The following is a 26,493-nucleotide window of genomic DNA, read 5'->3' as shown; positions in this document are numbered from 1 at the left end:
GACTGTGGGGAGTGAAACCTGAGTGTTTTCACTGTACAAGTCCCTCTCTCAGTTTGTCAGGCTCTGTTGTCAGTGCTGGTCTCTCCTGTGCTGAGTGGCGGCTGCCCCTGTCTGGCAGCCAAGGCTGCACCCATCGGGGCTGGGTGGAGGATTGGGAGAGCAGCTTCCGAGCTCTTGGGTAGAGGTGAAGCTCTTGGGTAAAGAAAAGCCAGGCTAATAAGTTAAGAAAAAGAGAAAAAGGCAAATTGATGAGAAAGTGATCACTCACCACCTCCTGGCAGCAGACCAGTGCCCAGCTAGCCTCTGAGAGATGGCTGCTTTAGCTAAATCCACCTCCTTCCACCTCTCCTCCCCAGTTTTATTGCTGGGCATGGAACCTTAATGGCATGAGTTATGCCTTTAGTCATCTGGGCTCCGTCATTGTGGCTGTGCCCCCTCCCAGACTCTGGCTCACCCACAGCCTGCTCACCAGTGTGAGAAGGCCTTGAGGCTCTGCAAGTTCCCCAACAGGCATAATGCTGGTGTGCATTTCACACTGCTTTGTCACCAGTCTATTCCAGGGTACTACAGGGCTGCTGTGGAGAAAACAGGCCCCATCCCAGCCAGACCCAATATGGTTGTTGTGAGTGATGAATGGCGTGTGATTGTGGATACTCATGTTTGTCTTTTCCAGGCCTGTGTAGAGCTATACTTGTAAGAAAATGTAAAAGAAGGCAACAAATAAAAGAAATTGTACAGAATAGGCAAATCATAGAGACTTGCTGAATTCCCTGCTTAGATTAGGTGTTGTGCCCCCGTGCCTGCACATAGATATCTGCTCTAATTAGCAGGATCCATAGTGGATGGCTTTCATCTGATACTAAAGGAAGAGCTCATTTTTGGCAGAATTATGATGGTGCTATATTGTAGTTACAATCAAAACATTTTTGATAGGCTATTATGATTAGTCTAGCACATAACTGATTATTATTAAAATGCCAGAGGATTTCTACAAAACAAATTAACATAGTACAAGCTGTAAGTAGCGTAATACAGAATTTATAATAAATTTTAACTTATCATTTCCAATCACTAAATCCTAACTTAATTTTTGATGCCTAGTGACTTGAACCCTGTGCAGATCAAGTCAAATCTTAGTCCATGCTTTGCTCTGTCAATAACAATTATAATTAGACTCTCAAAACATATAGAAGAGTCACTCCATCCTCAGAGGATGAGAACAATGGTGGAGGCATCCCTGCTCCCTGGAGGTTGATGGGTTTCACTGTCCAGCAGCAGCTCTGGTTCAAGTCCCCTCTTATGCCTCATAACTGGTTGGATCTCTAGACAGGGGGCTGCTGCAATTCACCTCCCCCTTCCATGGGGGCCTGGTAGGCCAGAAGGGTAGGGACAGTAAAGAGAGGAGCAGTCACCTGGTGCCCAAGGACCTCGAGGATGGGAGGGAGGAGAAAAAAATTCTTTGTCTGGGTTTTCTTCTAGGTTCACAGAACCTTCAGGGCCTGAAAATGAGGTGAAGGGTAATGAAGATGTGATCCACTCGGTGACAGGTGATGGCCGCTTGCCTCATGAATTGGCATTAAATAACTCCATGAGCAGGGGTTGAAGCAGGATGTACCATTGGCAGTGACACGTATCAACACTTCACTTCTAGAGTGACTTCTCAAGGAAGGCAAGAATGAGGCATTTGCCACTGCCCCTCAGCTCTGAAGAGACCCCCTGTCCCACTGAGGCTTGCAGGGGTACAGTTCAGAGAATAGTGGTGTGAAAGCAAAGGGAAAATCTGGCTCCGGCTCCTGCCAGGGAGGAAGGTCACAGGGCTGGGAAGGAAAGCTTGCACCACTGTAAATGGCAGGGCTTTGGACTTGGTTAAACCAGTAAAAAGACTTAGAACATTGTGCTATGATGTATCTGCAACTATATCTAGATACATGTAATATATACACTATTAAAAATACATTCCTGTTGCATATAAGTGTTTCCATGTGTAAACATACATACATAGAGGGGGAAGTTCAGTTCATGACATTAGAATCAAAATAATCTCTATTGAATAGTAGCCCTCACAGATAGAAATGTTATTCAGTTTTCAGAAAGGCAGTATCAAGGCCTAAAATAAATGAGAAAATTATGTCTCATGGTCTTTAGAACTCCATAAATTGATGGGCATGCATGTTTAATGTGAGCTGTGTTACAGTAGCTTGCCTTTATTCAATATGGAGCTACTCTCCTGCTATGTGATTTGTTTGGGTCCACCAGCGTCTGAGTCCATGCTGCCCTGCAGGGGCTCCTCCAGTGCTCCCTCAGTGCTCTTGCCTGAAGATGACTTCATAAACCATGGCAGGATTACCTAAATGAACCATGAAAAAAGGCTAGCAATGTCATCACTAAGAAACAGGATCTAAGGATATCCCACTTACAATTGCCAAACTTCCTCTGAACCTGCCAGTTTTATGATTTGCCCCCAGTTTCACCATCACTTCCAGCATTACTGTCTTGGCACTTCTCCTCATCATCATCACTCAGAGAAAAGAAGGAATGATGTTTGTGGCTACTCTGTCCTTCCTGCCCCTGAGGAAGGGGCAAGCAGAAGGGACACAGTTGCAGTGCTGACCCTGGAGAACTTGGAAAATAGCTCCATCTTATTTCAGCTATTTCTGGATGGCTTCTGGCTCCCTTGAACGTAACTCATTTTGAAAAACAAGAGTGCTGGGCACATTTGCTTTGAACAACGATTTTTACCCGTTATAAACCAAACTGTCAGTCCTGGTACTGAGGTAGTCTAGGGCAGCTTGAGCTTTCAGAAAAGGCAGTGTCTGTTTCTGTGGTATTAGTGGCTCCCTTGGCCACATCTCAGCACCCTGGGTAAACTCTTAGCACAGATCTGTCAGCGTGTCCTCCCTCACCACGCCCTGAGTGCTTCCTCTGCCCTTGTTAAAGGCAAATCTCCTCCAGTGCTGTCTTCTGTTTATTGTTTTGGTTATTTTTAGTTCCCACAAACACATTTCTGCAATGACTATCAGCAACATCATTTTGAAAATTCAACTTACATATTTCAAAAGCTGAGCAAGCTAACTGGCTTTCTTGAATCATTTTGTGGGAAAATTATGCCATGTTTCACTGAATGCTGCATTAGCCATGAATAGATGGAGTTGTATCCTTATTCTTGAAATGAGGGTCAGCACTTCAAAGAAAACACATTGCAGCAAGATTTTAAGACTGTAAATAAGCTACCAAGATTTAAAATAAACACATTGGAATATTGATTTTGACAAATGAGATAAAGCAACCTCCTGTAGACAAAGGAAAGAAAAAAAGGAAATGCGAATTCACCAATCTGCTTACAAGCCAACTTTCAACCAAACTTGTAGATGAAGAATTAAGACAATTAAGCACTTCTGCTTTATTTTAAACTATTTTCCTCACTCACAGTAGCCATAATATACATTTGCTCTTACCAGTAGGTCCTCCCCTAACAAATAATGAAGCAGGAAGTACTTTTCTGCTTTCAGTTACTTCGTGTTTCAGGAGAGGCATAAGAGATTTTGTGCAATTTCTGAGGGAAACTGAACTTTTAAGATCAGTAAACCTGATTTTAAACCTAAACTTCCTGTGCCTCTAAAAAATCAAGTTATAGTTCAGAAGTCCTGGGCTTCTGAAAACTCCCCTCTATTTACCCTGCCCTCATCACTTCAAGGGAATTATTGCTATATTTTGCTTACCACATTTCATAGATTAAAAAAATTAAGGAGGGCTCTGCATTTTACTAGCACTCAGCTAAAGCTGCAGTTTCACATTACATAGAATTGAAACTCCTTGAGCTCTTAGCTGGTTAAGTTCCTAATGATAAAACAAAAAAATATCAACCTGAGAGCAAAAGAAACTGCTAAGTGTCAGTACAGCTATTAAAATTTCCAGTTTGTAGTCATAGAATATGAGGGAGCACCTGTCAAAAATTACAGGGCTAGGTGACTGGATGTTGTGTTTTTGAAAATCTTCATGCAAGCAAAGTGGACACCAAGCATGTCATGTTCCAGTGACATGTACCAGGGACATGCGTGGTCACTTGAAGAAATCATTCACAATCCAGCTTGTGCACACTCTTCCACATAGTTTTCACTTCTTTATGTTCAGTTTCATGTGCCCTTACCATTATCCTATTTGTCTTGGTGTTGGTTCCCTTCCCCAAGTTCCTTTCACTTAACAGACATTTTTCCCAGACTTCTACATAAAGTATTCAGCTTAAGAGATCTGTCTACTCATATTAGCACATAAAGGGATTCTTAGAAAGATCTGAATCCTTGAAGCTATTAACTGGAGAAATAAACCCCAAATAATAATTATAAAAATTACTAAACTTCCATGTCAATTAACAGTTTTTGTCTCCCTTCATGCAGCTTACAGTAAAAGAGAAAAAAGAAAAAAAAAAAAAGGAACTTGAGCTTCTGCAATCTCTGTGGATCACATGAATATTACCCTTGTATAATGCTTTTGTCTCCTAGCTGATTAATCTCATACTCTGTCATTAAGGATTTTGAAGCTGCCTTCCTTTGGTGTTCAGATGAAGAGAAAGAAGATACGGTGTAGATTACTGTTGTCTTGAGTGGGTTATGTCATGTTACATTCTCCTCTACACCTCAGCTGAACCACTGGAAACAACTTTGATGCTGTTCTCTTCTGCTCCCGTTTATGGTCTCTTCCAGAATCTAATCTGTCAGACCTGGAAGCACAAAGAATATGGTATGTAAAACTTTTTGGATTTGCTCTTAGACATTTTTGACTGGGACTGTTGTGAAAGATTTTCAAGAACATATTCTGCTTTTCTGTTTTCTAAATGGTCCAGTTTACTGCTATGGTTAGAAGCTGCAGAGCATTATAAAAGGAAAGGATTTATTTGTATTCCTATACTTCAGAATTAGCATAAAATGTTTTCTATTTGTTGTAACTTCTCAGGTGTTTCTCAAACCTTTCCTCCATGAACAAATATATGGAACTCCAGCAGAAAACCTTCCTTCAGAAACATATAGCTGTACTGCTGCTGAATATTTGAAGAACACCCTAAATCATTAAGGGTTTATGCACATGCCAGTTAAGATCAGTATATTAGTTCTTTTTGAACTTCTTATGAAGCCAAGCATAGATCACAGAGAAAAGAACAGCTCACATACTCCAGCTGTACTTTTTAAGCAAGCCTCTCTTTGCAAGGACATTGCACAAGACAGCATTGCTTTTTGGTCTTATTTAGAAGTCTTTTTGTTTGTTTCTGGTTCTATAATGGATGCAAGGTTTTACACATGCAAACAGCCAGATACAGCACCAGAATGTAAGTCTTTACAGTTCAAATAGCTAATGCATTTAAAAGATTATCAGGAAAGTGAAGAATATACAAAGAAATGAAGCACAAAGAGGTAGGCTGGCTCTGCAACAAACACTTAGGTCCCTGAAAAAATTGAAATATGTGAGAAACTTGCAAACATATTCATGAAGACTTTCAAAACCCAGATTCTTTACACCTAATTCCAGGCACCTAAATATGCAATATTAATCTCTGTTTAGTATGTAGTAAGCCAGAGCTTTCTACATCTTCAGAGCCAAGCAGGAGCTGGAGAGGGATCTCTCAGTCTATCTCTCTCTTCCTTCCCCCCTTCCTCTCTTCAATGTCAGTGCAGCCTAGGTTAATGACAATAAAATGATAAAATTGGACTAGCACCTAGAATTAAGGGTCTGAGTGCAATGGCTGTGTACAAGTTCATGTAAAAAGTTTGTGTCTTCAATCTTGACTGCAGTCATACCTTGCCCATGGCATGCTCTAATGCTTGGACAGTGTTTATTTTGGTTTATCACATCTTTAAATGTTGAATCTAATTAGCTTTTCTTCCTGTTGCATTAAGTGTGTAGCAATTTGGCATAAAATAACCTCCCTTGCTTTCCAGATGGTCCTCAGATATCAGAGGGGCTGGGTGTGTATGGACTCAATTTCTGATTTGAGCCAATTTAGTACTACTAAGTCTAGTCAGGTTCCAGATACTGTTTCAGATGCAACAATAATCTGATTTACACTACAATCCTCATCTCATTCATGAACAGATTCACTGGTTGTGAGTATTACTGATTCATCACTGTAAGTCTGGTTTAGTTCAATAAGAACTTCCATGAACACAGATTCCCCAATAGTGTAATTTACTGGATAATTGATGAGTACACTAGACTTGCAACATACAAATGTACAGTGCTATGTAAGTGGTCCCAGTGCAAATCTTACCAAAGAAGCACCCCTAGTTTTGTGAAGTGAGAGAAATAACTCCATTGACTCATCTGTAAAATGGTTGTATTCTTGTTTTCTGCCAATGAAGATGTCAAATGCCAATTTATACTTTTGGGAGAAGTGGAAGCGAGACTGTGGTCAAATATTCTGTTACTGTTGTTATTAATGGGGGACAGAAAGCAGCAGCATATATGTAAATGAGGGACATCAAGAGAAACAAAGAGATTACAAATCTTTGGGTCTTGCACAAGGAAAGTACAGAATTGTGACACTTTAGCATTACTTCCTCTTCAACCTGGCTGGCTGAGGGTAAAAGGGTTACCCATTTCTGCCTGATGTTGTATCACGCTTCAGCAAACCATCACGCCCAGTGTAATCCCTTAGCCACAGATCTCTTGAAAACCCCTTTACCACATATATAACACCATATCTCATGGCTGTTGGCCTCATTCCTACAACTTCCTTGTTTTAAAGGGAGAAAAACTGCTGGACTTTGATGTGCACTGGCTGCCAGTATTGCCCTCTGTGACTGCAGGTTCTGTGTCCATGGCTGGTGATAGCCAGCATTCATGATCTGCTCTGCCGTGCATCATCAGATGCACATTAAAGGGTACCCATATAATATTGAAACATGTCTCGCAGTGCAGAGAGACTGTATGGTTTCATTAGCAATGCTCTGCTATGCTCCATGGGCACATCCCTTGGCTAATGTTCCTGGACCAAAGTTCCATTGCTCTGCAATAAAAGATGGAGATAGGCTGTTGCTGGGACATTGTGGGCCATTTGGTTTGGCTAGAAACTCTGTTTTTTCATTAGTCTCACAACATTTTTTATGTGCATAAAATGCTGTGTCCGCTGGGAAAAAAAGGAAAGGAAAAACCAACATATGCTTCCTGAAACTTATAATCCTACCTGCAAATCAATTTGTGGTCAGTGTGAAACAAGGACCCAAATTCAGCTGTTGTTGTTTATACCAGTGTCCTTTATACCAGTGTACAGATGAAATACTTTCATTGCATTAAACTAATACGTCCATATTTCCTTGATTTTAGGTACCTTGTGCAAAGATGTCCAATGCATTGCCATTTATCTTGCTCTTCATATTCCCAATGCTGCTGTCTGGGGCTTGGTTTCCCAAAACTTTACCCTGTGATGTTAAATCTTCAGAAGGTGCTGTGACAGTGGACTGCACTGACCGGCGCCTTACAGAAGTCCCCAGAGGGATCCCTGGAAATGCTACCAACCTCACTCTGAGTATTAATAACATTCCCCATATCAACCCAACATCCTTAAATCATCTTGAAAACCTCGAGGAGATTGACTTCAGATGCAACTGTGTGCCTGTCAAACTGGGGCCCAAAAATCATGTGTGCACCAGCCCACTGAAAATTGAGAATGGTAGTTTTGCTGCCTTGACAAGATTGAAAGCATTGTATCTGGATGCAAACCAGCTGGCAGAAGTACCCCGAGGTCTTCCTGCTGCTTTAAGTCTGCTGAGTCTGGAAGCAAACAGTATCTTTTCTATCCAAAAAGCCAGCTTCTCGGAGCTAGGGAACATAGAGGTGTTGTATCTTGGACAGAACTGTTACTACCGTAATCCATGCAATGTTTCATTTGAAATTGAGAAAACAGCCTTTCTGGGGCTGAAAAAATTAACAGTACTATCCCTGAAGTCCAACAACTTAACACAAATTCCTCCCAATTTGTCATCTACTTTAAAGGAATTGTATATTTACAACAACATGATTCAAGAGATTCAAGAGAAGGATTTAAGTGGTCTCCCCAACCTAGAAATTCTCGACCTAAGTGGCAATTGCCCACGTTGCTATAATGCCCCATATCCCTGCATTCCCTGTCCCAAGAGCTCAATTCAGATACATTCAAATGCTTTTGATTCTTTGGAAAAATTAAGAATTTTGCGGCTTCACAGTAACTCTCTACAGAGCATACCCAGCAGCTGGTTTAAAAACTTCAGGAATCTCAAAGAACTTGACCTCTCCCAAAATTTCCTCATAAGGGAGATTGGAGATGCTCAGTTTTTGACATTTATCCCCAGCCTTGTGCAGCTTGATCTGTCCTTTAATTTTGAACTGAAGATGTATTCTCCCTTCTTGAATCTTTCTGAGACATTTTCTACCCTCTCTAACCTGGAAATCCTGAGGCTCAAGGGTTATGTCTTTAGAGAGCTGAGGGCACAAGATCTATATCCACTGCAAAGTCTTAGGAATCTAACCATGTTGGATCTCGGGACTAATTTTATTAAAATTGCAAACCTAACTGTGTTTGATGAATTCCCAGCTCTTAAGTTCATTGATCTCTCAGTGAATAAAATTTCTCCTTCTTCAGGGGAAGGCAACCTCTATGGATTTTGCTCTAATCCTGCCATTTCAGTCGACCAATACAACAGACAAGTACAACAAGAGATGCATTATTTTAGATATGATGTGTATGAGCGAAGTTGCCGTTCCAAAGACAAAGAGGATTCTTCTTACCAGTCTTTAGTTAAGGAAGATTGCCTTAACTATGGAAAAACATTGGATTTAAGCAGAAACAATGTATTTTTTGTTAACCCCTTAGACTTTCAGGGGCTTAGCTCCCTGAAATGTCTTAACTTGTCAGACAATGCAATAAGTCAAACTTTGAATGGAAGTGAATTCTTTTACTTGTCTGGATTGAAATATCTGGATTTTTCTAACAACAGAGTTGATTTGTTATACCAAACTGCTTTCAAAGAACTAAAATATTTAGAAATTCTAGATCTGAGCAATAACAACTATTACTTTCTGGCAGAAGGTGTTACTCACGTGCTAAGTTTTATGAAAAACCTACCCCATTTGAGGAAGCTGATGATGAATGGCAATGATATTTCCACCACTATTGATACAGGAATGGAAAGTCAATCTCTTCGAATTTTAGAATTCAGAGGAAATCACTTAGATGTTCTCTGGAAGGATGGCAATGATAGATACTTGTCATTCTTCAAGAATCTGACCAGCCTGGAAGAACTGGATATTTCCTTCAACTCACTCAGTTTTTTGCCTCATAGTGTTTTTGAAAAAATGCCTCCTAGTCTTAAGGTCCTCAACTTAACGAATAATCAGCTGAAGAGTTTCATTTGGGGAAACCTCCCCTCTCTGAAGAACCTCGTAACTCTGGACCTGAGCAATAACCTTCTGACTAATGTTCCTCGAGAACTGTCCAATTGCACTTCATCGCTGCAGGAACTGATCCTGCGAAACAATCGCATTCACGTGCTAACCAAACATTTTCTCCGGGGTGCTTTTCAACTGAGATACTTGGACCTCAGCTCAAACAAGATTGAAATAATTAAGAGATCTAGCTTCCCTGAAAATGTCATTAACAACCTGAAGATGCTGCTTTTGCACGGCAACCCTTTTAAGTGTAACTGTGAGGCTGTGTGGTTTGTGTGGTGGATCAACCGGACGCAGGTGACCATTCCTCTTCTGGCCACAGACGTCACCTGTGCTGGCCCAGGGGCACATAAGGGAAGGAGCGTGGTTTTCCTGGACCTGTACACCTGTGAGCTGGACACGTCCTATTTGATCCTGTACGCTCTGTCAGCTTCAGCCGTCCTGGGCTTGGCGGTGTTCACTGTGATGAGCCATCTCTACTTCTGGGATGTGTGGTACAGCTACCATTACTGCGCTGCCAAGCTGAAGGGCTATCAGCGCTTGTCGTTACCAGCCGCTTGCTACGATGCCTTTATTGCCTATGACAGTGAAGATCCAGCTGTGAACGAGTGGGTGCTGCAAGAACTGATTGAAAGGCTGGAAAACCAAAAAGCCAGGCAGTTCAATTTATGCCTGGAAGGAAGGGACTGGCTCCCAGGACAGCCGGTCTTTGACAACCTTTCCCAGAGCATTCAGCTGAGCAAAAAGACCGTATTTGTGCTGACCAACAGGTATATTAAAAGTGGCCGCTTCAAGACAACATTTTATATGGCTCATCAGCGCCTTCTAGACGAAAAAATGGATGTCATTATCTTGATATTTCTTGAGAAGGTTTTGCAGAAGTCCCGCTATGTCCGTCTGAGGAAGAGGCTGTGCAGAAATTCAGTCCTGGAATGGCCAACTAATCCTCAGTCTCAGCCCTACTTCTGGCAGTGCCTGAAAAATGCCATAGCTACGAGCAATTCTCTGGCTTACAACAAGCTTCTTCAAGAAACTGTTTAGTTCTACTCTTTCCCTTAAATATTGTTATGATGCACAAGATCAAAATATCCTGAACAAAAGATACGGTACTGCATTTGCAGAAACTGTGTAAGCATGGAAGATATACCTCTTTGATTTTCTTCCCCAAAATGATAGGCACAATTACTTTGAAATGAAATGATTTGAACAGAAACTGTTTCCAGAACAGGTCTTCTGTTGACATGGACCTTGCTTTGCACTGATCACTGTACAGCAAGCAAAGATGCTGAAATTGGATGGTACATGAGATCAGGTTCTGTAGGGCTTGCAGGCTGCTTTGTGAAAGCAAGGCAGGGGAGCAGGACAGCAGAGAAGTAGAGGAACAGGTACAAGGCAGGTGGAGAAAATCAAGTAAACCAAGGAGGAAATGAGAATAGACAAAGAAAGGAAGATAAAAATACAAAAAGAGAAAGTGGAAATGGTGGTAAGAAAGGAGGAACATGCAGCTATACTAGAGCATGGCGGAAGTTCAGAAGCAGTTACTGCTGATTTCAAAATAAAATTTTCACTTTACGTTTCATCTGCCTCCTAGTCTGTTTGCTGAGCTGGTTCCTCCTTGAAGACTTTAGGGCTCCTCTCTAATGTTATGCTATCAGTTTGAGGACCTTCTCCACCCAAGCCCTGAGTGACGACCCTTTCTGTATCAGCTGTCTGTTAGCAGCCAGGGCTATGGCCTGAGGACATACCATTTTCCCCAGAAGAAAATTTAGACAGAATTTGGAAGTGCAATGCATGCAGGATCAGGTCACACAAGGAAAGCACTTTTCCCACTGTTTCTTTAGTCCTCCTTCATTTCCTTGTTCCCCAGGCAGGTGCCTCTCCCACAGCAGCTGAAGGGCACTACTAAACTCTTGAGATAGGAATGGGTCTAACTAGGGAAATCCTGAAAAAGTGAAGAAACTCAACCTGTGTCTGTTCCCCACTCTGTTTCACAGTACAGACTCATTGAACACATGAGAGTATTCCAAGTGAAACCTTTTGTAATGGCAGCCTAAACCTCTGGGCATGACATAGGTAGGTTCTCTGCCTGATGAGATGATATCTGATTTGGGAGAAGCAGCACATTTTCACCTTGCTGGGTGCCTCTGTCTGCAGCAGTCTGGGCAGCTTCTCCCCTCTTGTGCAAAGCTCTTTTTTTTTCTGGCAACCAGTCTTGGTGTCATCTCTGGCTGATGTTGTCAATGTTAATTGCTTTAAACTTGTTTATTTCAGATGCCACCTGCATTTCCTCACATAAGTGTTCTGACTGGTCCTTTCTTTCAGCAACAAGAGAAAAAAACACAAGAAAAGAAACTTCATATAATAATATTACAGATAAGAAGGGCTTTTCCCCCTCAATTTTTCAGGACATTTTTATTGATTGGATACAGAAGTAGGAAAAAGATGAGGACCTGGTTAAAAACTGGGAGTTTTACAGTTGTATTTTAATAATGTGTATTTCTGGTGGTTTTGTTTGTAAACCTAAACAATCTGTATCTTCAAATATGATAACATGAGCTGTAATGTGACTCTCTCCATAAGGTGATACTTGAAACAGGAACCTCTATCCCACAGTTACTTGCACACCATCTCCGTCTGCCTCCCTACAAAATGTCTATTTGGAGCAGATCCTCTTTCTCAGCCTCACTGACAAGGGCAGGAACACCAGGTCACTTAGCCTTTCTGTGGTTGAGAGGAGAGGTATTTTATCCTCTTTCATTAAGAAGCATGCACAGGATGAGTATGATGAGTAGCAATGAGTACAAATTGATACAGGTACTAAGGGAGGTGACCAGGAAACGTATCCTCCTTGATCATTTACATGCTAAAAAAAAAGAAGGTCTCATGAATGAATTGGTGATTGGTGGACATTTTGGCCCATGAAGTATTGAATTTAAAATACCTTGTGACAGGAGGAAAATAGCCAGCAAAATTCTGAATGTGAGAAGAACAGACTTGAGGCTGCTCAGGGAAGTAGTTAGTAAGGCCCCTTGGGAAAATGGTTTTGAAGATGCTGGGATCTACCAGTGTGGTCAAAATTTAAACACCACTTCCTCAGCGCATGGGAGCATGTAATTCCAAAATACTGGAAGTCAAACTGGTGAGGCAGAAGGCTGGCTTGGCTGACCAGGGATCTTGCTCTGAAGCTAAGGCGGACAAAAGAAAGTGTATGGCCAGTGAAAGCAAGGTTGAGCGACTTGGGATGATGCTGTGGTTTAAGCCCAACTGCAGCTAAGCACCACATAATCACTCACTTCTCCATACCCTGGTGGGATGGGGAGGAGAATCAGAAAAGAAACATAACACTTGCAGGTTGAGATAAGAACAATTTAGTAGTTGAAATGAAGTAAAATATAATATTGCAACAACAACAAAAACAGTAAGAAAAAAGGAGGAGAGAGAGACCATGAGTGACAAGTGATGCGTAATGAATAGCTCACCACCTGCTTACTGATGCACAACCCATCTCCAAACCACAATCAAATCCTTTTCTGTGTTATTCCACCAGTTTACATACTGACATGTATGCATGACATTCTCTGGCACAAGATATCCCTTTGGCCAGTTCAGGTCAGCTGTCACGGCCATGCCCTCTCACAGCTCCTTGTGCACTTTCCTCTGGCAGAGCTTGGAGCTTGCTTGCCTGGTTGGTGTAGCTGTGTCCAAACTACAAAGCACTGAAGAGTCCTCAGATTCCTGTACATCAGGGTGTTGTGACGGTGTAGCTTGTGATTTGGTGTGAGGTCAGTTAGGAGGAGGATTTTTGGCGAATTTAAAAATGGACTTCTGCAGCTGCATTTACAAGTCTATGTGTCATTGTCCTTCAGAGGTGAGATCATAGACATTTTATTAATATCTCATTCTAATGTAGGAGTTTAAGAGGGATGCAAGATTCAATTATTTTAATTGCAACCCAAAAGTAGGATTTTTCTCCATTAGCTCCGTAGTATTTGCATTGACAACACTTGCAGTAAGGCAAGGTAGCTGCTGCTCGAGGCTAACATGTGCAGCAAGTTAGTCTTGAATAACCACGTCACGTGGACATCAAAATATCTGAAGTACTATAAACACTCACTGTTATGACCAAAGATGTTCTGCATCCATTGCTACTTCCTTAGAAAAATTGTAACAGACTGTGGCTAGACCTGGTATTTAGCCTATGTGGCCTGGAAGACCACACATGGAATGGAAGAAACAGAAAGAGGATAAGGGAAGAAGAATATAGGTGAATTAATTGAATTTTTACCATTCTTGTGGAATTGGCAAAAAAAAAAAAAAAAAAGGTGCTGTTTACATTATTGTCATTAGTGTGGCACAAAAATAGTAATCACTGAAAGTTGGTAAGAAGCATCTATACTTGCAGCACAGATTTATATGACTGCAAAAATCCATTCTGATCTCTTTGATCTCTCTGTTTTTAAGAACTGACATATGAGGAACTTGTAGGTGCCTCCCCTGTGAGAAAAAATTACATTTGAAGGGACTTCTGAAATCAAAGCAGGTCTGATTTCAACATAGCTTGTTTAGTCTCTTGTTCTGCAATAAAATTGGAGTGCTATGTAGCAAACATGATATCCCATAAACTTTATAACAGCATCTTTAAAAATACACTGTGTAGTAGATCATACTGGGGGGGTCAAATAAGCCCTCTAAAACAGAGAACCTGTTTTTTGTCTTCTGAATAACCCTGTCTTTTCATTTCCTCAATCTTGTTATGAAAGTATTTGCCTGTAGAAATTAACCCTATGATAAGTTATTAATTTGAAAAAAAATTTGCCACAGGCCAAATTTCTCCATATACTACAAAGAAGATAATTTTGGTTATAATTACTCAACTTCACTGAAAGTCTGTGGAAGTCAATTTCCTAATTTGGGAAGACAGACTGTGTGTCCAAAGACAAAAGACATACATGTTAATCCATCATTATCTCTACAAGTATATAAGTGACAAAAATAAAGCACAGAGAAGTCAAATAATTTCTACTAAATCCATATGCTGCTGCTGAAATGAAATGAAAAAGGGAATCTGGATATCTGTTGTGGTGCACTGTTGTTCATTATGTTTGATTCAATTACTTTCTGTATGGATAAGTTGTACCCCACCATGTTAATACTTTAGTCCCACTTGTGCCCTCCTACCCCAGTTGCCAATCCACCCTGATACCTGCCCTTTGTTCCCAATGTTCCCTGTTCCCCCTCCCATTAAGTTGTCAATCCTCCCTTGTGCCAACCCCCTGCCTGGACCGCCCCCTTTGGAATTTCCTTATTCCTCCGAGCCCCATTGGACCATGTGTCCCACTCTCCTCCCCTTGTGTTTATGTATTGTGTAACACCGCCTTATGCTCCTCCCCTAAGTCTTCCCCATTGGTTTATTATTTGTACACTCCCCTTGCTCCTCCCCCGTGTATAAATTGCTGTACCCCTGTATCTTTTGTCTTTTGTCCCTGGAACCTTCCAGGGAGTAGATCTCTTTTGGAAGCCACATGGAAGGCCTCTCCCTAGTCCTTGTTCCTGCCCTTTATGCTGGACAGCCTGTGCTATAGAGCATAAGCCCTAAGCTGCCCTGCTTTCCAGGAGCAGCCCATGCTTGGCCTGGTGCTGGGAGCTGGCTGGGGAAAAGTCCAGCACCGTGTCAGATATCCAAATTTGAAAAGCAACCTGCATGCTTTTCTTAGTTAATGAGCTCTTAGAGGTTATTATACATGGGATTATTTAATTAAAAAATAGCCAAAATGGAGAACCAAGTGTGTACTTGGTGAGAAGTTTTTAATTTGGGTGTGTAAAGTATGAGACAGTAGGAAGCCCTACTAAGTTCTGAAAACTAAGGTGGTTAGGGTGGGTTTCTTTGGTGGGACAGTATCTTTGTTCAAGATATTCAGTCCTGAACTAAAGAAGTGTACCAGAATAACCACTGATCAAAATCCATGGCCTTATCTCTCTTTGTTTTCTTTCTTTTATTGCTTCTGCATACTGCTAAGGGCAATATTTTGAGCAAAAGCATCTCTAGGTAACTGGAGCTTTTTTTAAAGGGAAAAACACATAAAATCAAACCCGTCCTTGCAGTTGAGAATTCAGAAACATATAAGGAAATAAAGTTTCCATCTTTTTCTAGCAATGACGTTATTGTAAGAGTGATAATAGATTTATGTAATTCTGGAAAAGCTGGCAAGCTGTAAAATGGAAGGTTTCCCCTTTTGGTTTCTAAATATTTTTATGAGTATTTTCTTTCATTTTACAAGCTAAGTTCTAGTCGCAGTGTCTTGGCTATGTTGTTTATCTATGTCACATTCCCCACAGTAATATCTGCAACTCTGGTATCATATATCTTATCAGTATTTTATTAAGATTCCACAAGAGTGAGAAGGTCTGGAAGTATGTGTTGCTTAAAAACACACATGCCCAGTCTTGTATTTTCCTGCAGACAGAGTAGTTTTCAAATAAAAATTAAGCTGTAAATAAGTCCTTTGTGAATATGCCTTCTTTTCTTGACATAATTTTTTTATCCTTTTGCTTTGTTAACTGAATAAATAATTGAAATCTAATTTCCAACTGGTCTCCCACAGTGACAAATTGCTTTTAATGTAGAACAAAGGAAAATTTCCTGAAACATAGAACAAGAGAAGTTTAAGCTTATATTCTTATTAGCTGGTTTGCAGATGATTCTTTGCCATAATTTACCCAGAATATTTGAAGTCCATATGTCCATATGGAAGGATGATACTCATACACAATTATGGTCTTAAACATTGCAGCCGGATCCTGCATTCTATTCATAATAAAATTTCTTAATCTAATTACCTTGGTCTAAGACTTACTTTTAGTTCTACTATTAACTCAGGAAAAACAATCACTAAGCCATGTTCTTGCTTGTCTATCCTGAACTTCTATTCATGATGCAAAACAAAGAACCTCCAAAGTAAGAATTTTATTGACCCTTGCTCCATTGGGAAAAGAAATGTCAGTCTTTCCATACTTCCCTGTAGTTTCTCACCCTGCACGTTCCTCTCAGAAGTTCCACGGCACCACTGTGACAGAGTGTGCTTTAGTGTCCTAAATCCCACCTCAGGCAGCAGTGGCATCAGCTCATCAAAATCCCAGAGCTTGACTATTTGTCTTTGAAAATCAACCAGAAATTTGGGCTGCTGCAAGAAGCAGAAAAGACGTATAGTCTGTACTTACACACCAGTGTAAAATCTTACTTTGACACCAGTGTGTCAAAGAGGTGATGAAAAAGGGAGCAAAAGCTCATGGCTTTAGCTTCCACCCCTGTAATATCAACAAAACCACTTTTCTGTTGTTTTACCCTGGATATCTTTCGCAATTCCACACAAGACCCATTCTAACATCTGGCATGAGAAAAGAAGAAGCCCCTTGTGTGGATGACCATCTTGGGTTTTTGGTTTTGATGTGCACCTCAACTGGATCTGAAAAGAGAGAGGGAAGAGTGAGGGTGCTGGCATGGATTGTAGGTTGGCATGTTGACTCACAGCGAACTCTGGGAGAGGGACACACTGAACTTTGAAGGATAACTTGAAGTTTTCCAAAGATTGGACAAACATGGCCTTGAATAAGGAATAAATTATGACATTACTTCAGTTGCGTAATACTTATCTTCCACCCCACATATCCTATTTTCTCACTTGCTCCAAATAAGAAAAGGAATCATGTTACAAGCATGGGCAATGTTTCCTAAACACATTTTTAATGGGCAGGATCAATGTGTATAAGATACTCCTCAGACACAGTTGCCTCATGCATTTAAAGAGTAAATCAAAGACGGCAGGTTCCCTCTCAGTGCTGCTTCCTCCCAGATGCTCTTCGGCTTCTGATGGATGACTGTGAATGAAACCCTGCTTTCATGCAAGATCCAGTCCCAGAAACTGCCTGGCAGAAATGTCAATTTTCTGGGTAACAAACGTATGTGGGTTTGAATTGTCTTGAGACTGAGATGGTTGTGTGTATATGTGTGGGCTCTGAGGTGTGATATGCATCCTCTCTGGCTCTATCCCTGGTCCCAGAAACGCTGCTGTCAGGGGGGCAGCTCTGTAGGGAAAGAGGAGCAACCAGTTCTGCAAAGAGGAGGCCAAGCTAAAACCTTCTGATGCTCTCCCCTTTGATCAGAGACTCTAATCCCAGAGTTGTTACATGTATTCATATTGTATACATGTCTGTGTATATATGCATATATATATATAGATGCATCCAAAAAATCTTCCACTTTAAAAAAAACAAGCAAAACGAAACAAGAATAATTTTAATGTCATGGACCACAGCAGGTTTCTACAAACAAACCTGGTTTCAAATTTTTGAATACAGGATACAAAACTAATTAATAAATCTCACAGAAAGACTATGGTTTATATATTGAAAGGAAATAAAAAAAACAAAACCTCAAGAAATAGCACTTCTGAAGCAAGCTAAATAGATAACTAGCTCCAAAGAAAGAGGAATCTAAGAACACAAAAGACACACATTTTCTCAAAGCCATTTCTGTTGTTAAGAAGAAGAAAGATTAATTGACAATTCCAGTCTGGCACTGTTCTTAAAAATTTTCATGTATTAGTAATTTTACATACAGTGAATGATTACTAATGTATAATAAAAAAATATTTCATTCTCTTGGATAGGTCAGTTCTTCTTTTCAAAAACAAAACTAAAAGCTCTCCTTTTCTAGTGTCTCATGGAAGGGCACGTCAAGCTAGCGTGGGTGATAGCAGGACTGGAGGAGCAACAAGGGAGAAGAGCAGATGCTCCATTTGCCCACTGTATGGGCAGCTGATCTGCAAGCCAAAATTTAGAAAGAGAAGCTCAGAGTGCCAAAACCCAGATCCTGCCACAAGTAGCTCCCTCTTAACCAGGAGGAGCCAGGCTGTCCCCAGGGAGTTCCAGGTGAGATACCCCTCCTTCAGTATGATCCTGCACTGAGGGCTGGGGGAATGGTGCTAGAAAAGGATAGTGTCAATGCCTCCATCTCATCCAGCTCTCCAGTTTAGACTGTCCTTTCATGAGACAACTTGCTGCAGACTCACAAATGCTCTCTAATGTTGTTTACTTGGGAAAAATAAAGTTCACAACTTAAGCGCAAAGATTGTCACCAGGAGAGGTCTTCAGACTGTGTATAGATTAAATTCAATTTTCTCAAGCTTAAAAACGTTGAAGGAGTTACATGTTAATGGCAATGATAAATAGAGACAGTACCTAGAGGCCTTCCACCTGCTTTACCCAGTTAGGGCTCATGCCCATCAGTATCTTTTCCATTACAACACCTTCTTAGTCTTGAAGGAAATTGGTGAGGAATTGGGACTTTAGTGAACGCTATGGAAAATATCTTCCTGAAGAATTTAGGGCTGTCCTGCTCTCACCAACCTGACCATATTGTCACTGTCCCCCAGTAACCTGACCCGGGTGTGAGCGTCCTTATCTCTATAGTACCTTGATCGGAGTCAGAAAGCCTCAATTGCACTTCTCCACTTGAACTTTGCTCTGGAAAAATCTCATATTCAAGTACATCCTTCAAAAATAAGACTTAATTCAGACTCCACAAAATATCTGCTGCATGCTTTCAAAAACTGCCAGAGCTGTGAGTGAATCCCTCCTGCATCTGATTTCCTCAGGCAGGTCATAGCCTCTGGAGAGGTTGTACAGAGTTCATCTGCTCTGGAAGAGCAGGATTTATCTTTTAATTACCAGAGGCAAATGGTATTGAAACCATTCTCAACACTTACAATCCCTAAAATCTTTGTATATAGAGGAAGTTACCATTTTTGTAATAAGATATGCTCTATGTCGTATGTCAAAGAGCAAACCAAAGAATGTACAAACTTCTATTCACTCTTAAAATGCTAAATGTTCTTGATAACATGTCCAAACTTTAGAAAAGCTGACATGTCTGTTTTCGAGTAATTTAATAACCTTGTAGATGTATCATTGAAAGAAAATTAGATGTTTGCACAAAGGAAACTGTATTTTTTCTTAAATATTTGAGGAAAAGGCAATTTGACAGATTACCTTTCCAGCTGAAAGTGGAAAACCAAGTATCATGCATCACTAACATGTTCTGATCAGAGTTTCTGCAGTCAGTTCTCTTCTGTTAGTAGAAATGGCCCTGGAAATAGGTCTTCAATCACATTAGTGGCACTGTGGGTAAGAGCTCATAGCAATGAGCTTGGGGAACACATTAGGTCTGATCCAGAGCACTTCTGTACACAGTGTTCCTCTTTAACCATCACAGGTTTAAGCTTTTTTAATCCAAATTATGTCTTCTTTGCAAGCCAATCGTGCACCACTACACTTGCTTTCAATTTATCATCCTTCTCCTCTCTACAACACTACAAAATTGTACAATAGCTGGCTTCTGTTTCTTAGTTTTTGATACCATTTTCCTTTTAATATTTTTTATGCCTAATTCAGAGATTTTCCAGTCACATACCCTTAAAAAAAAAAACAAAAAAAAAAAATCAAAAAATAAGCAAACAAAAAAATTACAAAACAAAACCAAAAGCCAACCCAACACAAAACTTGTCCCCTTATTTATTCTGCAGGTGGCTTGATACAGTTACATTTTAATTAATATATTTGGTTTAGTGCCTAGGACAGATAGAAAAGGAGATTTTGACATTAACTCCTTGTCATCAGGAATTTTGATAGATGGGAAAATATTTACTGAAGACAGGTTTTATATATTCAACATGATGAAGAAATCAAATACTTGCATATGATGTCCATGGACATGATGTTTGCTGCAGGAACATGGGATAGTTTTTCAGTCACCTTACTCCAGTTACTGAGCCTTCAAGTAAGTGGCATACATGTTTATTCCTTTTCCAGCAAGTTGGAATATTTCACTATTGGTTTAGTTATTTTTTAAAAGATGCAACAGCATTTAAAAGATATGAACAGAAAAAATCTATTAAAGTTTTAAAACAATATTATTCTTTTTGTATTAAACAGATACTGTCAAAACCAGAAGGACAAGTATTCAGCTTCTCACACATTCCAGCTAACATTTCCATCCTTTTTTTGAAATGCCTTGAGGGAACAATTCAAATCCCAGGAACAGAGACAGGAAAGGGTAGCAAAGAAGTGTGACAACATTAATCTCAACTGAATCCTAATAAAGTCAGTAGTAATTTCTCTTTAGAGAAATGGCTTTGAATCAGGTCCTCAGGGGTATCTTTGTAAAGTAACGCAGGTGCCAGCAGTCCCCCCTGCTACCTATCTGCATGTTTACATAGATGAATAGTAGTGAAATTCTGCACTGTCAGATATTCTTATGTCTCAGACAAGGTCAGATGTATGTATTATTGCAGTGTGTGTCACAACTTTCTGAAGCTGTTGGGCACTGCCTCTTTATATAAAGTGGTTATGAGAAGTCATTAAATCCTTCCTGAAAGTCAGAAGGCAAATAGTATTATCTAACCACCCATCACTATTTTTTCATGAAAGACAGAGGCAACTCAGGAATTTCAAAGCACTTGGAAATAGAAATTTTGCTCAGCATGGTCCTACACAGGCAGGTGTCTGTGCATGTGTGAGTGGGAAATGGTGGAGGGAGGGAGAGCTGGGTGGTGTGAGAAAGCTTGTAAGGGAAGTCTACAAAAGTAGCAAGGGCAGCATTGTGGGATGGGAAAACAGTCAGCAAGAGTCTTGCACTTCTTGGCCAAGAGAACCCATGTACTGAGAAATTAAAAATATTTTCTCTGGCTGAGACAATCTCTGTTGTGGACAAGAAAATAATAACTGCTTGGATTAAGAATTGCATTCATTGTGCCAACGTAGTGTCTATTTGTCCCATCCGTTCATTATCTAGAAGCTGCTGTGTTTTTATCTGTGATACACAGATAAAGTACACTTCACTTTTTTTGTGAGTCACTTGGGAGATCAGCTAATGCTATTTCCTTTTAGTCTTGGTCTTCCTTGTACAGTTAATCTGTCCAATTCCCAGATATTTACTGAAACATTTGCTTTCAAGGCCATTTAGACACTTGCTTCTGCCATCAATGTGTTTCCAACATCTGCATTTGAACAGAGGACATGGAGGCATGTTCTGAGAGCCACACTTACGTTTGTAGTATGGTCCTCTCTCCATGGCAACTCCAAGGCCATATCCTGAATGCTTTAAGAGTGGTCAAGATTTGGGTGCACACTTCGTCTGCACACCACTGAGTTCCCACTGTGAGGATCTCTGGAAGTGCAGACAGGGACTGTTGGTGCCCTCCAGCAGGTCCCCAGACCTGGAAGAGAAAAGTACATGATACATTATAAAGCACACCTTTTCCTGGCTGTGGGGACAACCTGGGACACATATGGTCTAGATTATCAGTGGTGAAAATTTACTGAAGATGCTGAAGGCCAGGTACTGCTTTGGAACTTGATGACATTCTTTGCTTCAGGTGTCTGCCTTTGCTTGGCATTCTCCTGTGAGTTAGAGGTGCCATAGGATGTCATTGTCTCCTGCTGTGACACAGTGGGAGTTGTTGCTCAATAGGTACATTTTTGGAGGATATTATATTGGCGGTATCTTTCTCATTTTTTTTGTAGAGAGGGACAGTCCTCAAAGCTTTTGTCTGGTAATTTAGAAGGCTAGAGCTGACAGTATCCTTTTAGTATTCTCGTATAGTGTTTTCTTGTTTTCTATACGTGCTTCATATAATTTTAATTATTTTTTTTATTGTAATAAAGTGAATGTCTGACAGTGGGTGTATGTGTGAGTGTATGGTTGACAGGACAGTTTCATTAGCCCATTTATGCAAGTTCCCATTTGCTTTAACTGTTCAAGCAGAACCTTGGCATAAAACTTGGATGGGGTTCATGATTTTTGCTGGCATGCAATAGACCTTCAAGAGGTTCCAAAGTGAACTGCACTGGCATCTGTCAAATGCTTCCATAAGCCCAGATAAATTTAAGGCTCTAAATACTGTTTGAAACCTGCCTCTAATTGAACTAAGCTTCACAATTTCTGGATTTTAAATCTGCTGTCAGTTTTTTTCTTGATTTAAAACCTGCCATATTTAAGGGCATATGATGACTGCACTGTTTGGACTATAATTTCTAGCTTCATCCCATAGCTCATGTCCATGAAACCCAGGATCACCTATAAATTGCAGATGTATGGGTCACATGAGGCATTTTCTGCCTTAGCCTGGCATATACTTTTCCCAATCCAAATTATGAGTACCTATCAAAATAAGGAAGACAAGCTCAGAAATATTATTTAATGATTTCTTATTTTGTAGCAGAATTTGCAATACTAACCCCAAACCCAGATGCAGAAAAATGCAGAAGTTAGCTCAAGATAAAAATCTCCTACATTCCTTTTTCTTTTCTGTTTCTTTTCTGTCTGGGCTAAAACACTGCTGCTGAGACACTCCTGTTGCCATAAATGTGTCCCTCACATAAAGCAATCCTTAAAACCATTTTCATCTGACTGTAGCTCATGTTCAAACCTGTCTGATTACAACAGCAATACACAATATTTTTTAATAGTATGAAAATACTATCCTGTGCCTGTGGAAAGCAAATAAGTGCTAAGACTCCTCTCTCAGAATGCAAATACAGTGGAACTGCTTTGAGATTCTGTTTCAGTGTGACTTCCCTAATGTTTTCTGAACTGAAAATGTATGGGAGTGAGCCTGGTTACTATTACAGCTGAGTATTTGGTTAAGTATTCAGAATTTTTAACTGCACATCAGGTTTATGAACCTTGTTCAGTAAGCTAGAAGATGCTGAAGATAAAAATTTGAATGAGTGAAAACATTTTGTTGTGACAATTTTGAAATCAAGCATTTTAATTTTTCATCTTGAAAATATCTGTACTGAGTGGGAAAGTAAAGAACTTCTACTGCTGTACTGATCCAGTAAATACGTCTTATTAGATCACTCAGTACAAAAGGAAGAAAAAGGAGCTGCTCGGGAAAAAATCAGAATATTCTGTACCCTTCACTTCTGAGAACTGAGTGTTGTCATATCCATATGCAGGGGAGGGAACTACATTCCTGTCCCCACAATTCGACTATCTCATCATCTCTGTTACTGACTTCAAATGCTGAGCCCAGACTGAAATTAGGGGAAGCGGACCTTTTCCTATCTTTGCCAAGTTGCAAGTTTGAATCAGCCAGAACTACCTTTTTGGTGAAAAAAAAACAACTGCTCAGATAGTTAAGTCTGCCCTTCTACACAACATTTGAATAACTTCATGTACATTAATTATTTCTTTTAGGCAACTGTCATTCTTCTTTTAGGGAAAATAAAAGTGTAGCATCCCACAAAGAGCAGCACAACTCACTCTTCGCCAGCCACACGGAGCTTGAGTCACGGAGTGCAACAAACCACCCCAGGAGGGATTTGCACAGAACAACACTTCCTCCTTAAGGCAGCTCTGCAACTGTCAGGTGGGAAGGATGCTGTAGCCAGAAAAAAAAAAACAAAACCAAAAAAAACCTCAAAAAAAAACCTACCACCGCATTACTTTCCTAAAATGCAGTCAAAGTGCACCAAGTGCATAGAAGCAAAGAGACAAAAACATGACACTGCAGAGATTCTTGCTCCCTGATAGCCTCAGAGAGGAGTTCATCACAGAGATGGTCTGTCAGCTGAAGAAATGTCTGTCCCTGCACAAGATTCCTTTCATTCAAAATCTGAGATGCCAGAGGTGCATTTGAGAGCGGGGAGAGATTATTTTGGATCTCTTTTCTCTGAATTTGGTACTATCATTACATCTGCAGTTTAAATGCCTACTCATTATGCTGCTCCCTTTGAAAAGTAAATTTACATACCTTGAAAATACTTCCAATCAGTCAGTATAAGCATGTTAAATACTGCCCTCAAAACCAGCCCAAGATAATATTTGTTCCTTTAATGCCATTCCTTTAACCTTGGGAGAGAAAAACTTATTAAACCCATAAACAATCCATGATCCATGATATTTATAAAGTAGCTAACAGTTTTTCTTGTGACCTTTTCATAAATGCACGCTTTGTATAAATAAAAATTATCTAGAATGTGATTATTAGCCCTATAGGACAAAATTATCATATTATAAGTTTTATTAATGGGCCGTTCATGCAGCTGTTCTCTATTGAGAAAATCTGTTTTTCCCTTGAAATAAAATGTTCACATCCAAGACTATCTGTTCTGCTTGTTCTTCATGATCCTCATGGACCAGAAATTTTTATTACCCCAGAAAACTACCACGTACTTTAGAAGCAGAAATCACCAGTTTCTTCATAGTCTTTCACTGAAGCTTGAAGGTTTTAACAATAAGTGGAAATAAATGATAATGCAGTCACTTTGATATTTGCCTATATTCATACCAAAGCAGTTTCTGATGACCTCTTTCAGAAGTTCAAAAATCCTGAAGAATAACCTTAATCATAATGTGTCAGGTCATTCCTATCTCATTATTTCTTTTTTTTCTTCAATTTAAGGATTAGGGAAATTATATCCCAGTAACAAACTCCACAAAATATCAGGAGTTTTCATCTTTCATTGCAACACTAGAACTAAATGGTAACACAGTGCTGATCCCACTACCAGGAGTTGGCTGTGACAATTCTATTTACATAACATTTATACTATATTTATTGCTCCTACAGAACTGTATGAGCAAGAACTGCTACTAAAGCAATCCTTATGGAAAAAAAAAAATTGATTCAGGAGATGAGACTTTTGCAGGTCACACTGATTGAACCATTCTTTCTTCTTCAGCAGCTTTACCAGAGCATCTCTCCATCTGCTCTCCTCAGGAACTGAATGTTACCTTGCTTAACTGTATGAAGACCAGTCATAGATGGGATTTAAATATACTTTTTAATATGGAATCTCTTCAGAAGACATTATCTGAAGTGGTATAATGCTCATTTTGTATGTGAGCCCTGTATGGGTAACACCTTCATCCAAACACTTGCTGGATTTGCAAAACCTTTAACAAATTAAACACTTGAATTGTTACCAGCCCTTCCCCAGCTGTTGTTTCTGCCATCTGGATTCATAGTTTGCCCCAGTGAACTGTTGTTCAACTTATATTCAATTATTTCAGGAAAGAAATGGCTTTTGAAAAATTCTTGCAGAGTTTGACCTTTCTGGATAAAGTTATCTTTAAATTTTGAGAAAAATCATTAGGCTGATGGTATCTAAACCTCACAGAGACTTTTTCTTCTCTAGTATTTCAAAACGACTAAATCTTCCATGGTATGTTTGAGGACCTATCTGAACATCTCTCAAAAACTGCTTCCCTAAAGTAGTCAGCTTTTTTATTTCTGGCATAAACTTCATAAAACAACCTTAACTTCATTATTTTTCAAAATTTTAATAATCTCACAAATTAATTTTCAAGGTGTCACCTTGAGGACAAGATAAGACTGGTTAGACTGCCTTGGATATTTGACGCTTTCAGGTACTTGCTAGGACAAAAGCATGGACTATTTCTTTTAATTGCTCTCAGACCCTGACCTAGAGAAACACTGGATCTGGGCTTCAAAAACCTCACATTCATTAACTCAGATCAATTAATAAGCTTTGGGGAAAATACCTGATTAAATTTCTCTATGAATTACAACAGTCAGGCTGTGAATGGCAACAAGTTCAATCTGTGTGATTTCAAATATTTAAATCTGCCTATCAAACAGTATATTGGGTTTTACCTTTAGTTTTGCAGTACAAAAAAATTAAAAATCTAGAACTACTTGATTGAGCCCCAATAGGCAGGACTCACATCTCAGCTGCCATTTACTGAAAATCTTCCCTCCCTGAGAGTTTTTAGCTTGTGTTGGAATGCATTTTCTACATGTAGAGACAACCATCTAATCAGTAATCCTCCTGAGGTATCAGTATTCTAAGGAAACTATTTTAAAGTTTTATGGGTCAACAGATAGATATGGGAAAGACACACATTTTTAAAGAATATCCACAACCTAACACATCTTGGTATAATCCACATGAAGCAGGTAACAATCCCCACTGGAGCATACTTACTGTGCTAGGTGTGAGCACCAACAAAGTGAAAGCATTTGCTTTAACACCCTTCAGTGCACTTACCCTTGT

The 26,493-nt window shown here is 39.9% G+C and overlaps 1 protein-coding gene across 1 annotated transcript; it reads left to right on the top strand.

Moving 5' to 3' along the window:
- Window positions 1-4,491: 4,491 nt before the first annotated feature.
- LOC131584179 (toll-like receptor 7) lies at window positions 4,492-16,229 on the top strand. The gene is made up of 2 exons (XM_058849031.1): window positions 4,492-4,736; window positions 7,315-16,229. Exons 1-2 carry the CDS (start codon window positions 4,608-4,610, stop codon window positions 10,453-10,455), a joined length of 3,270 nt encoding a protein of 1,089 aa, XP_058705014.1. The 5' UTR covers window positions 4,492-4,607; the 3' UTR covers window positions 10,456-16,229.
- Window positions 16,230-26,493: the final 10,264 nt, after the last annotated feature.

The sequence above is a fragment of the Poecile atricapillus genome, chromosome 1 (assembly GCF_030490865.1).
Source record: "Poecile atricapillus isolate bPoeAtr1 chromosome 1, bPoeAtr1.hap1, whole genome shotgun sequence".
Classification (NCBI taxonomy): Eukaryota; Metazoa; Chordata; class Aves; order Passeriformes; family Paridae; genus Poecile; species Poecile atricapillus.
The sequence above is the reverse complement of the archived record's forward strand: the minus strand, read 5'-3'. Positions and strand labels throughout refer to the sequence as shown.